The sequence below is a fragment of the Oncorhynchus nerka genome, linkage group LG15 (genome assembly GCF_034236695.1).
Source record: "Oncorhynchus nerka isolate Pitt River linkage group LG15, Oner_Uvic_2.0, whole genome shotgun sequence".
Lineage (NCBI taxonomy): Eukaryota > Metazoa > Chordata > Actinopteri > Salmoniformes > Salmonidae > Oncorhynchus > Oncorhynchus nerka.
Window position 1 is genome coordinate 71640009 of NC_088410.1, and position 13695 is coordinate 71653703.

Genomic DNA, 13695 nt, shown 5'->3' on the forward strand with positions numbered 1-13695 from the left:
TTTTTTGACACGCAAAGACCCAAACGGTGTTCTATAGTATGCATGTTGTGAAGCTAATAGCAGTGACGCTATTACTGTGTAACTCCGGTAGAGCAACATCTGAAAAATAGGCACTTGGTAGTGTGTACCGGTGCTCGACCAGTCGGCGAAAGCCAACATCTCCCACGACAGAGAACAGTTGATTGTCAAGGGCAATGAATTCCATTATCTTGGCTTTAATGGATTTCGCCTCTGAGTTGTCTCAATGAAATTTTGTTACTCTTTCAAATGACTGCTTGACTGCTCGATCCACACAGCAGACATTGTGGGCTAGTTTAGGAATGCTGTGTTGCACGTATAGCGCAACATTTTATGTGGCGTCATTACGTTATATAGGTGCACGTCAGCTTTGATATCGGTTTTGCACATCAGGGCGTTAAACTAGATATCGGCCGATACCGATGTTGGCATTTTTAGCTAATATCGACCAATTCCGATATGTTGGTGTGGCATGTTTATCCTTTCAGCTTGGAAAAGAGACCCTTAAACCCAGACTTGGACATCATACCCTCTCCACTGAATAGCAGGCTGGTGATTGCTTAGCAAAGCTTATAGTTAGCCACTAATTCCTTCCAAACCACTCTGTTTCAGGTCTCTCCAGAGATGTTCAATCGGGTTCAAGGCTGGGCTCTGGCTGGGCCACTCAAGGACATTCAGAGACTTGTCCCGAAGCCACTCCTGCTTTGTCTTGGCTGTGTGCTTAGGGAGACGATTTTGGAGCAGGTTTTCATCAAGGATTTCTCTGTACTTTGCTCTGTTCAGCTTTCCCTCAATCCTGACTAGTCTCCCAGTCCCTGTCGCTGAAAAACATCCCACAGCCTGATACTGCCACCACCATGCTTCACCGTAGGGATGGTGACAGGTTTCCTCCAGAGGTGACGCTTGGCATTCAGGCCAATCTTGGTTTCATCAGACCAGAGAATGTTTTTTCTCAAATATTCTGAGTCCTTTAGGTGCCTTTTGGCAAACTCCAAGCGGGCTGTCATGTGCCTTTTACTGAGTGGCCGCTCTACCAAAAAGGTCTGATTGGTGGAGTGCTGCAGAGATGGTTGTCCTTCTGGAAGGTTCTCCCATCCCCACAGATTAACTCTGGAGCTCTGTTGGTGACCATCGGGTTCTTGGTCACCTCCCTGACCAAGGCCTTTCTACCTCGATTACTCAATTTGGCTGGGAGGCCAGCTCTAGGAAGAGTCTTGGTGGTTCTAAACTTCTTACATTTAAGAATGATGGCCACTGTGTTCTTGGGGACCTTCAATGCTGCAAAAATTGTTTGGTACCCTTCCCCAGATCTGTGCCTCGACACAATCCTGTCTCAGAGCTCTACGGATAATCCCTTCATCCTCATGGCTTGGTTTTTGATCTGACATGCACTGTCAACTGTGGGACCTTATATAGACAGGTGTGTTCCTTTTCAAATCATGTCCAATCAATTAAATTGACCACAAGTGGACTCCAATCAAGTTGTGGAAACATCTCAAGGATGATCAATGGAAACCGGATGCACCTGAGCTCAATTGCGAGTCTCAAAGCAAAGGGTCTGAATACTTATGTAAATAAGGTATTTCTGTATTGTAATAATTTTACAAACATTTCTAAAAACTTGTTTTGGCTTTGTCATTATGGGTATTGTGTGTAGATGGATGAGGTAAATGTTTTATTTCATCCATTTTAGAATAAGGCTGTAACGTAGCAAAATTGCTGCTGCTACTGTTTATCATATATCCTGATGCCTAGTCCCCTTACCTCTATACATATCTAACCTTACCACTCCCTGCACATTCTAATTATGGTATTGTAACTGACCCTGTATATAGCTTGTGTGTGTGTTGTTTCTCATGTGTTTTTGTTCTACTTGACTTTGTTTTATTGTACTACTGATATTGATTACTGCATTGTTGGGAAAGAGCCAGCAAGAAAGGCTTTTCACTGTACATGTGACAATAAGCACTTGAAACTTGATTCAAATGCTTTACTTTCCTTGTTGGAACAGCAGTCTCTCGCCAATTGAGAATGTAATGCATTAAAATACTTCTGTTAAAGTGTCACCATGAACTGTCCATTAAGATGGTGAAACTAAGAAAGTCCTAGGGATGGTAGGCAATAAATGTGACATTGAACAAAAGAGAGGAAGTTAAATCATTGTCGATCCTGTCAACATACCCACCCACCTATTGTATTACTCTCCTGTGTTAGAGGAACTTAAATATTGCATCAAACGGTTTAATGATTTACCACAGGGGCCTTTTAACATTACACAACTAGCTACATTCATATTTGTTTTACCTTGGAAACATGTCAGTTGTGGAATATCTGTAAACACAGCCAAACCATAAACAAACAAAAAATACTTGCTTTGACCATCAATTGATAAGCGACTGAGCTATTGCAAAATCCCCTACTTTCTGAAAACAGTATACAAAGCATTCATTGAGCAAAGTTGCATTTAGCAAATGTTACTCCAAAAAAGGTATGATTTGGAAAGACTGAAAGTATCCCAAACACATTGGTAATTTATAACGTGAACCACAAGAAAGTGTTTATTAAACAAATGTATTGCTATAAAGATGTGAATACACTGGTTCCATAAAAAAGGAAAAGCACTGCTTCCGAATATCCATAGTTACACATAGAACAAAGGCTTTCACTGGAAACAGTCAGCCTTTTGGGAGGGGGATGGCATATATGGCTGTCCTTCGTGCACATTGCCCACATCCTGCTACGCTTGACAGTCCCACACGTTCCAACACTGCAGCGCTCATAGTTCCTGCTGCTTAACTCCCTCCTCCGGAGCTGCTCCTTCTGCTTGTTCTGCCAGGGCCCTGCGACGCTCTGCCTCTGTTACCGTCATGGGATGCAGGGGGAAGAACCCAGCAAGTCCTACAGGAACAGAGATGGGAGGGATGACAATAACTTAGACCACATAGATTCCAAGGTAGCATTGAGACTTTAGTGGAGGTATTGAGTACAGTTAAAAGTTAATTTATGAACCTGTGATTTAGTGTATTTTGCATGATGTAGGCCTACATTGGTTGTTTCAATAAACCTGGTGGAAAGTGTGTGTTTTCAGGGTGAGTGTAGACAGAACACACCTAAAAGTTTGGCCACAGGCTTCGTTGGATGTGCACCACAGCCCATCCAGTGCTTGATCCGGTCGGAGTTGAAACTGACCAGTTTCTCATTGTAGATGTTTGGCAGGGGGTCATAAGAGCCTAGCTGTTCTATGTATTTACTGTCTCGTGCTCGCTTGTTGTAAGCTGCCACAATGCGGTAGAAAGGTCTGTTAGACTGTTGGTGGCCAGCCATTGCCAATCTGATGACAATGTGTCCTCCATGGTATGTCTTCAGTAGGAAGGATGCTGTAAGAACACAACAAAATCTGAATGTATTGTTTTATAAAAAAGGTACAATGCATATGCAATTTAATTGCCAGATTAAAAAAAGAAAATAGAACCGTATTTGAAATGGGATGTTCTCTAAAAAGAAATCAGTGTGAAAAAGTATGTCATTAGCTGTTTGGTTGGTAAGTCATTTTCATCACTAGGGTCCGTCTTAGGTCAATTCACAGTCAGTTTGTCATGTAAATAGTTTGAACGTTACCAGGTGCTTAGGCGGATTAATTAGGGATTCATGAAATGTTTATGGCAAACGTCAGGCCGCACAACACATCAGTATCTGCAATATACTCGAAACCTTCACAACATCCACGGTGAAACATGATGGAACTCGGTTTAAACATAATGTGAAAATCATCGACAGTATTTCACGACAATAAATCATTAGCGCGTCATTTATTTATTTTTAATCAAAGTAACCAAGAGAATACTAATTAGCTAGCTATAACCCTATCCCTGGACCGATAGCTACCTACCTAAAGACTTGCATACCATCCAATAACGTAACTCAATACCTAGCTATAATGTAGCTACGTATCTGTTTTGAATTCCACGAAAGGGACATAAGGCTACTTATTAGAAATATCATAGTGTTAGCTATACCAATCACTGAGGCTAGCCTAGCTAACTACACAGTAACGTTACAGCAACATCGTGCTAACGTATAGGCTTACTACTACCACTCCTGCTTATTAGCTAGCCCATGTTGACAGTGTTAGCTAAATAGCAAGCGGATCATACTTACATAGACGGACCATGTTTATGTATACGCTGCAAAAGAGGTCAAACGAATATGTAAAAGCTCAATAACGTTCTCTATATTACGTAAAGCCGTACTTGCACAGCCATTTTTAAACAGGAAGTGATGTTCCTTGAAGCGTTTCCTCTCATTTTTGTTACTGTCCACCAGATGGCGCAAGTGGACTACGCTGCACTGTCCGAGCTCTTGAAGGGCGTTATAAACACGAGAACAAGGATATTTTTGCATGTAAAGTTGTAGTTTACGCTTATGATAGTTTTAATGGATTTAAGATACAGTCACACACGTCTAATGTATTTTTTTTATAGAAACATCATGGCTCAGGATGTGTATCAAAATCAATACATATTGATTTAAATATTTATATTGCCTATCTAATGTAATGTTCAGTTATTTTTCAGGCATTAACGATTGAAAATACATACATTTGTTGAATTGTAGTAGGCTATCAGGTCTGGTAAAATGAAACAGAGACTCTAAAAGTATACTGTATTTATTTGAGTAAAGGAAAATTGTGTAATTATTTGTGATGGATTGCAGTTATGAAAGATGTTCAAAAGGTGGTTAATGCCTCTGATATGATTTTCATTTAAAAGTCAGACCAATGCAGTTCTCTCCTCATTCTAGATGTCTTTAGATGATTACACAAGTTATACTCTCGTTCCAGCAACTGCAACAGCCGGATAGAAACATTGATTTCCTGGGAGTGACCCATGAATAGAGGGTTCAGTGCTTTGCATGATGTACACCGGGTGCACTGATCTTTGTTCCCTTTGGGAGCCCCACTCCGTCGCTGTTGGAACATGGTGATTTCACACTCCTGTTGTGGAGAGATGCTGTTCCTGTGTGTGTGACAAACACATGGTTTTCTCTGAGGGGTCAGACTCAGATAGCCCTTTGTCTCGGAATGAACACATAGTTATATTTGATAACAGATACTACATACAGGTAACTGCCAAAGTAAAGGAAACACCAACAGTCTTAATAGGGCGTTGGGCAACTATGAGCCACCAGAACAGCTTCAATGCCCCTTGGCATAGATTCTGCAAGTGTCTGGAGCTCTTGGACGGATGTGACACCGTTCAACCATGAGAAATTCCATCATTCTGTGTTTTGTTGATGCTGGTGGAAAACGCTGTCTTGGGCGCCGCTCCAGAATCTACCATCAGTGTTCAATCGGGTTGAGATCTGAGGGGTCTCCTACTAAGCAGGTTTGAGGAGTCAGCAAGGTAACTTTGGTCAACTCTGAGTTCAACTCAGGATAACCAGTCATACGAAAGTGGCTCACCTTTTTGCCAGGTAAATTTATATAGCAACGACTCCTTTATATAGCAACTAATCCTAACCTGCTCTGAGGCAGGCTAACTCCACTTACCCTAAATTAAATAACTGAGCCACGAGTTGAGGACCAAGGAAATCAGATTCCATCTCTTGCAAAGATTGCATCATCAACCCCTTCATTTGAGAAAGATGACTGATAAAATATTTTATTCATTAAATGTTTTTTTTGTGTGTTAAAAATGTGTAATGTTAAAATATATCACATTATACATTTAGTAAGGACAGAAATCCTTTTTAAACTTAAATAGCAGCAGGATGTAGGGGTTTTGCAGCACCCCCTGATAAGATTAGTGCACAAGGCCTTTATTACCCCTGAATGAGTGGAGAAAATACTCCTCAGCACCCACACCTTAAAACATCTTACGGTGGCCATGTGCACAGTAACACTTTTGTATGACATACTAAAATAATTGTATCGATAGGAGTGGAAAAAGGGTACATTCAAAGTCGGATTTAAGGATAAGTAAAAAATAATATAATATAAAAAAATAGACGGCACTTCTAAAAGCCTATTTCAGCCATAGTCTGATGAATTTGCAAGATCACTTTTCTTTCATTCGATTTTGTCACAAATTAAAATGATGTTTCAGCAACACCGTCCACAAGGAGTCACTAGAGTGCAATGGGACAAGGAAATCTCAGCCAGCCAAACCCTCCCCTGGGCCAATTGTGCCCTGCCTCAGCCTGGGATTGAACCCATGGCTGTAGTGACACCTCAAGCACTGTGATGCATTGCCTTAGACCACTGTGCCACTAGTGACCCAAGAATTTAATCCGAATGCATTTCAGTACAAATTTGGGGTGAAAATGTACAGATGTGTTTGAAATAAGACACTTTACCAAAAACTAGACATCTTTGTTCTCAGAATTATAGTTGATTTTAGCAGATACATCATTGTTTTGTAACTCAATTTGCTACAGACATCACCTACCACATAAACACCCTTTATAAACCCCCTATAATCCTTTGAGACCCCTCTTTCCAAGTAACTGAGATTTCTTCTAACCATGGTAGTCAAAATAATGGGCAACTGGGCATTTGTATACATCACCCGAAGCATAATTTGCTGTTTCCTTCATTTTGGCAGTTACTTGTATGTCCAAAAGACATAGCAGTGACTCCTGTACTGTTATATACGTTCCGATATTACTGTGTGGCCTACTCGGTCACAGGAAAGAAAACTGTTTTGCTGACATGTTTGTCATTTTCTCATCCTTCCTACACTATTGATAGAAAAAAAGAGAATAATGTTGGGGATATATTTTTGACGGAGAAATCTACATGTCGATCCCACTTGGCAAACACTGGTTGAATCAACGTATTTTCTTCTCACGTCATTCCAACAAAAAAATGCAATGTGAAGAGAATGAATCAACCTGGAAACTGATTGGATTCGCAAAAAGTCATCAATGTAAGGGAATGTTGTATTTTATTTCACCCAACTTCACAAATCCAATAACATGGTGAAATGTTTGTTGTTTTCATGTTGAATTCACCTTAGTGAACTCAACCAAATGCAAATCAAAACTAGACATTGAACTGAAGTCTGTGCCCAGTGGGATCATGTAACATGGTGGTTGAAAGTACTTTTTTTTTAAGTACTACTTAAGTCGTTTTTTGGGGTATCTGTACTTTACTGTTTATATTTTTGACAACTTTTACTTCACTACATTCCTAAAAAAAAAAGATGTACCTTTTACTCAATACAGTTTCCCGACACCCAGAAGTACTCGTTACATTTTGAATGTTTAGCAGGACAGGAAAATTGTCAAATTCACGCACTTATCAAGAGAACATCCCTGGTCATCTCTACTGCCTCTGATCTGGCGACTCACTGAACACAAATGCTTTTTTTTCTGAATTATGTGTGAGTGTTGGCGTATGCCCCTGGCTATCCTTAAATCTAAAATAAAAAACAGTTGTGCCATCTGGTTTGCTTAATATAAGGAATTTGAAATGATTCATACTTTTACTTTTACATTTTCTTTTGATACTTAAGTATATTTAAAACCAAATACTTTTAGACTTTTACTCAAGTAGTATTTTACTGGGTGACTTTCCCTTTTACTTGAGTGATTTCCTATTAAGGTATCGTTACTTTTACTCAAGTATGACAATTGAGTACTTTTTCCACCACTAATCATCATTACATGGTACAAAACTTCAAAATCACCCATTGTCGTCCATTGAATTAGCTTTTGGATAATATCTTTTTGTGGAATAGATGATTCTGTATTTAGCTGTAATGTTATTAATGTCTCTTATTTATGTGCATTTCCATCATATTAATATAATTATTTTACACCTAGTGACTGGATAGCATGTTATTGTTTGGTTATTATTTAGATATTGTATGAGACACGACCACACATGCATTTTGGTTTGAATATTATTCAACAAATGTGTACTTCTAAAGTACATAACCCAAAATGATGCACGTTAGATCATTTGGTTAACCAGTTCATTTGCAATCCAAGAGGCCCAGTCATGTGCAGTTGTTGACGGTCATAAAAGGACTAGAGATGGTATTCAGGGTAACAACGTCATAATTACGCTGACCACTTTTCTGTGCAATTTTTAAAAAATGAATAGGCACTTTTCACAGTTTGACAGCAAGCAAAATGCATCTTACATGGTGAATCTGCAGTGCGTGATTAACTTAACACTGACATTGATTCCATTGGAAGCTGATACTCTCATGAGGACCCCATGCTCTTTGGGACACCAAGACGAGTTGTTCCTGCTGTAATCGTCTGTGACTGTTCAGTTAGAGACGCTCAGATGACCAGATAATGTACCAGGAAAGAGGTAGAAAGGATCACTTTAAGACAAGGCCTTAAATTAAATTCATTGTATATGTCGCAATCATAAAGAAATTATGATCATGTTTGAAAAGCTGATAATGGCTGCAAATAACACAGTGTGTAAATGCAGTTAACTGTAAAATATACCCAAGCTAAAATATAGCTAAGACTTAAAGGTCCCCTCCGGTGGATTGGACCAGACATTGGGCTTGATGAAAAGACATGGCTCAATGGTCTCCCAGAAAGAGTGAACAGCCCATGCCGACTCAGAAAACAGATAGGTGGGTGAACTGACTCCGCGTAGGACCAGTAAGCCAGTTTCACACGTTCAATGGGATAATGTTTTAACCAGAATTTCTTTGCCAAATATGCATTTTATCAGGCAGATTATTGAGGAGAGGGGGTGCCAAGGAGGCCAGATGAAGCTCCACACTCTCCCATGACGCCAATTAGATTGTCTGTTCTGCTAACATTTGCATTTCACATCTTGACAGAAACCACCACATTGTCTTCAGTGTGATTTACAAGACATTTTAGAGTTACATTTTAGTAATTTACCTTCTTATCCAGAGCAACTTACATGAGCAATTTGGGTTTAAGTGCCTTGCTCAAGGGCACATTGACAGAATTTTCACCATCCGGCTTTCGGTTAGTGGCCCAAAGCTCTTAACCACTAGGCTACCTACCGCTCTGCAATACTATTCCATTAGATGTTCTCTAAGTTTGTGCGCTACAGGAGCTTGAACTGAATCAGGACATTATCGTCGACAGAAAAGGACAGAAATAGATCATTATTCTTTTGGAACATAGTCACATTTTTGAGGTTCCATATTTTCATAACTTTACTGGAGAAGTATTCAGATCCAAATCCACAGGTCTCTCTATATATGGCCGAGACCTGAAGGCTAAGTTAGTCTCATTAGAAAGAATCCCTGTCACAACCAAAACTCCTCAACCTTGTAGAACTTCTATAGTTTTCAGAGTGATAAACATGTTTAATCAATAACTCCCCACATCAATAAATGTCTGACCATCCCATCAGTTCATTTCAAAGTATTGAGTCTGACTCAGTCCCCTGCTGTTTTAATTGTCTCTGTCCAGCTACAGTGGTGCCATCCACCCTCTACAGACCCATGGGCCCAACAGAGACAGACAGAGGGGAACTTTGGCTCTCACATGTTGAGGATCAAATGATGTATTTTTCCACAGAATGATCTCTCAGATGGATTCAGTGAGACTAATTGTGTCAGCATGCAAAATGGAAGCTGTTACTTTCATCTTCATTAAACAAAGGACTTGCTTTCTTCCGTTGGCTTTTTCAAAGAGAGGCTTCCTTAACTGATTAAGAGCAAAACACGACTAGTCCATCACATGCTGCTAGGAGTTTGTTGTTGCCTCTGACTATCGAGCAGATAATGCTAAATGGATGCATCCATCTCTAAAACAGCATCAACATCTTTATTAGACCATTTGCAAATGGACATGGTCACATGACCTTCTGATGTCTTCTGGCGTACATGCAGCACATCTTCTGTTCTAGAAACATGTACTTAAGCGCAAAGGCATGAAACGAACAGATAACACTTTCAATCTATAAACCAAAATGATGTGCTCCTTGAACCACATTGTGAATATAGTGTACAGTTCAACAAGTAGACGTGTGCGTGTGCATGTCTGTGTGTGTCTGTGTATGTGCATGTGATGTGTGTGTGCAATATGTGAAAGAACCCTATGCTGTGTCACCATGCTCCGACTTGCATGCCAAATCCTCTCGTCCTCTCTCAAAATCAACCAGCCTTGCTCCGCAGCCTCCCCTCGTCCAGCAGATACAGTGGGGCAAAAAAGTATTTAGTCAGCCACCAATTGTGCAAGTTCTCCCACTTAAAAAGATGAGAGAGGCCTGTAATTTTCATCATAGGTACACTTCAACTATGACAGACAAAATTAGAAAATAAAATCCAGAAAATCACATTGTAGGATTTTTAATTAATGTATTTGCAAATTATGGTGTAAAATAAGTATTTGGTAAATAACAAAAGTTTATCTCAATACTTTGTTATATACGCTTTGTTGGCAATGACAGAGGTCAAACATTTTCTGTAAGTCTTCACAAGGTTTTCACACACTGTTGCTGGTATTTTGGCCCATTCCTCCATGCAGATTTCCTCTAGAGCAGTGATGTTTTGGGACTGTTGCTGGGCAACACAGACTTTCAACTCCCTCCAAAGATTTTCTATGGGGTTGAGATCTGGAGACTGGCTAGGCCACTCCAGGACCTTGAAATGCTTCTTATGAAGCCACTCCTTCGTTGCCCGGGCGGTGTGTTTGGGATCATTGTCATGCTGAAAGACCCAGCCACGTTTCATCTTCAATGCCCTTGCTGATGGAAGGAGGTTTTCACTCAAAATCCCATGATACATGGCCCCATTCATTCTTTCCTTTACATGGATCAGTCGTCCTGGTCCCTTTGCAGAAAAACAGCCCCAAAGCATGATGTTTCCACCCCCATGCTTCACAGTAGGTATGGTGTTCTTTGGATGCAACTCAGCATTCTTTGTCCTCCAAACACGACAAGTTGGGTTTTTACCAAAAAGTTATATTTTGGTTTCATCTGACCATATGACATTCTCCCGATCTTCTTCTGGATCGTCTAAATGCTCTCCAGCAATCTTCAGACGGGCCTGGACATGTACTGTTTTAAGCAGGGGGACACGTCTGGCACTGCAGGATTTGAGTCCCTGGCGGCGTAGTGTGTTACTGATGGTAGGCTTTGTTACTTTGGTCCCAGCTCTCTGCAAGTCATTCACTAGGTCCCCCCGTGTGGTTCTGGGATTTTTGATCGAGGGAGATTATCAGTGGTCTTGTATGCCTTCCATTTCCTAATAATTTCTCCCACAGTTGATTTCTTCAAACCAAGCTGCTTACCTATTGCAGATTCAGTCTTCCCAGCCTGGTGCAAGTCTACAATTGTGTTTCTGGTGTCCTTTGACAGCTCTTTGGTCTTGGCCATTGTGGAGTTTGGAGTATGACTGTTTGAGGTTGTGGACAGGTGTCTTTTATACTGATAACAAGTTCAAACAGGTGCCATTAATACAGGTAACGAGTGGAGGATAGGAGAAGCCTCTTAAAGAAGAAGTTACAGGTCTGTGAGAGCCAGAAATCTTGCTTGTTTGTAGGTGACCAAATATTTATTTTCCACCATAATTTGCAAATAAATTCATTACAAATCCTACAATGTGATTTTCTGGATTTTTTTTCCTCATTTTGTCTGTCATAGTTGAAGTGTACCTATGATGAAAATTACAGGCCTCTCTCATCTTTTTAAGTGGGAGAACTTGCACAATTGGTGGCTGACTAAATACTTTTTTGCCCCACTGTATCTGTGGACCCTGGGATGGTGAGCAGGTCGTGACTCCTGACCCCTGAGGAGAAGTCACAGTGAGTGGACTGTGTTCCCCAAACATAATCCCTTCAACAAGCTGTGACTATGCAGACCAGCTACTCTCTGCACCACTCCAGACTACAGGCACATCTCAGACTGAAGCAGATTAAACTAAAGGGACCATCATGTCCGTCTTACCCTTCACAAACCAATGGAGCTCTCATTCACCTCCTGGATAATGGATGTTTCTGTTTTGCTCCATTGAGCTCCATTGAGTTGTGAAGGGTATGACAGACATTTTGGTTTATAGATTGTTGCTTGTTTATCACTGTTGTCTTAATGGAGCTAACTGATGCCAAAGAGGTATGGACAATGTGGGCAATTAGCTTAGTTGACCACTACAGCAGGTTACAAACTGTGGTGAGAGGGAAGTGGAGTTTGATTAGAGTTTCAAATTATACAACGTATTAATTAGCTAATACAAAAACCACTCATGATGTACACTGAGTGTACAAAACATTAGGAACACCCTCTTTGCATCCTCTTTTGCCCTCAGAACAGCCTCAATTCATTGGGGTATGGATTCTACAAGGTGTTGAAAGCGTTCCTCAGTGATGCTGGCCCAATGCTTGAGTGTGAAAATCCCAGCATCTTTGCAGTTCTTGACTCAACTCAGTGCGCCTGGAACCTACTACCATAACCCTTTAAAAGGCACTTAAATATTTGGTCTTGCCCATTCACCCTCTGAATGGCACACAGACACAATCCATGTATCAACTGTCTCAAGGCTCAAACATTTTTTAGCCTGTCTCCTCCCCTTCATCTACACTGATTGAAGTGGATTTAACAAGTGACATCAATAAGGGATCATAGCGTTCACCTGCATTCACCTGGTCAGTCTATGTCATGGAAAGGGCATGTGTTCCTAAAGTTCTGTACACTGAGTATACATCTCTTGTATTAATATGCAAAGGGATTTAGTGGAATTTATCAGACATCAACCAAGATAAATTAATCAAATAGGTTTTAGATTTCCACTTAAATTAGTCACAGAAATATTGTTTGAAATATTCATGCTCACATGCTCTCGGAATGAAATCTCATGCTTGCTCTGATCTTTACTTTGTGTTTTAGCAGTAATATAACTTTAATAAACTAACTCTTACTTGGCAATTATAATGAATTGATGGCCTCTTTAGAGAAGAAATGAAATGGAGATAATAGAATAACACTTTAAATATATACAATATATGGTCTAGGTCAAGATTCCGGGATGTGTTTGCAATCATAAAATGAGAGTGTTTACTCATATACAAACCTGCGTCACTATTAAAATAAGGGAATATCTGCTCAATGTTTGATGCTTCCATAAGTTATCTTCAATTAGGCTTTCAGTGATACAACAAACAAAACACTTAGACTGACATGGTCCTCCTCTGGTCAGGTTTGTGTCGTCTGGGAATCCTGACAGACAAAACCAACCGAGTTGTTATCTCAATGACTCTACAGGCTGTCCTCCTACTCAACACACAGCAGGAACAGCCAGCACTTGTTTTACACCATTTACCTCTTATCTTAATGTTTGTGTGATGTTGTGATGCAAATCATCAAATAATTATATATATGCAATTAAACAGTTTATGGTAAAATGCCTTGCTTTGCAGATCTATGGGGAACAGGCATGATACCTCCACAACACTATACATACAGTGCATTTGGCAAGTATTCAGGCCCCTTGACTTTTTCCACATTTCGTTACGTTACAGCCTTGTTCTAAAATGTATTAAAAAACATTTCCTCATCAATCTACACACAATACCCCATAATGACAAAGCAAAAACAGGTTTTTAGAATTGTTGGCTAATTTATAAGTACTCTGACCCTTTACTCAGTACTTTGTTTTAGCACCTTTGGATGCAATTACAGTCTTGAGTCTACTTGGCTATGACACTACAAGCTTGGCACTACTATATTTG

The 13695-nt window shown here is 40.1% G+C and overlaps 1 protein-coding gene across 1 annotated transcript; it reads right to left on the reverse strand.

The window, feature by feature from the left end:
• Positions 1-2546: 2546 nt before the first annotated feature.
• Positions 2547-4301, reverse strand: mrps16 (mitochondrial ribosomal protein S16). The gene is made up of 3 exons (XM_029684200.2): positions 4177-4301; positions 3129-3395; positions 2547-2916 (listed from the first exon to the last, which is right to left on the reverse strand). Exons 1-3 carry the CDS (start codon positions 4187-4189, stop codon positions 2795-2797), a joined length of 402 nt encoding a protein of 133 aa, XP_029540060.1. The 5' UTR covers positions 4190-4301; the 3' UTR covers positions 2547-2794.
• Positions 4302-13695: the final 9394 nt, after the last annotated feature.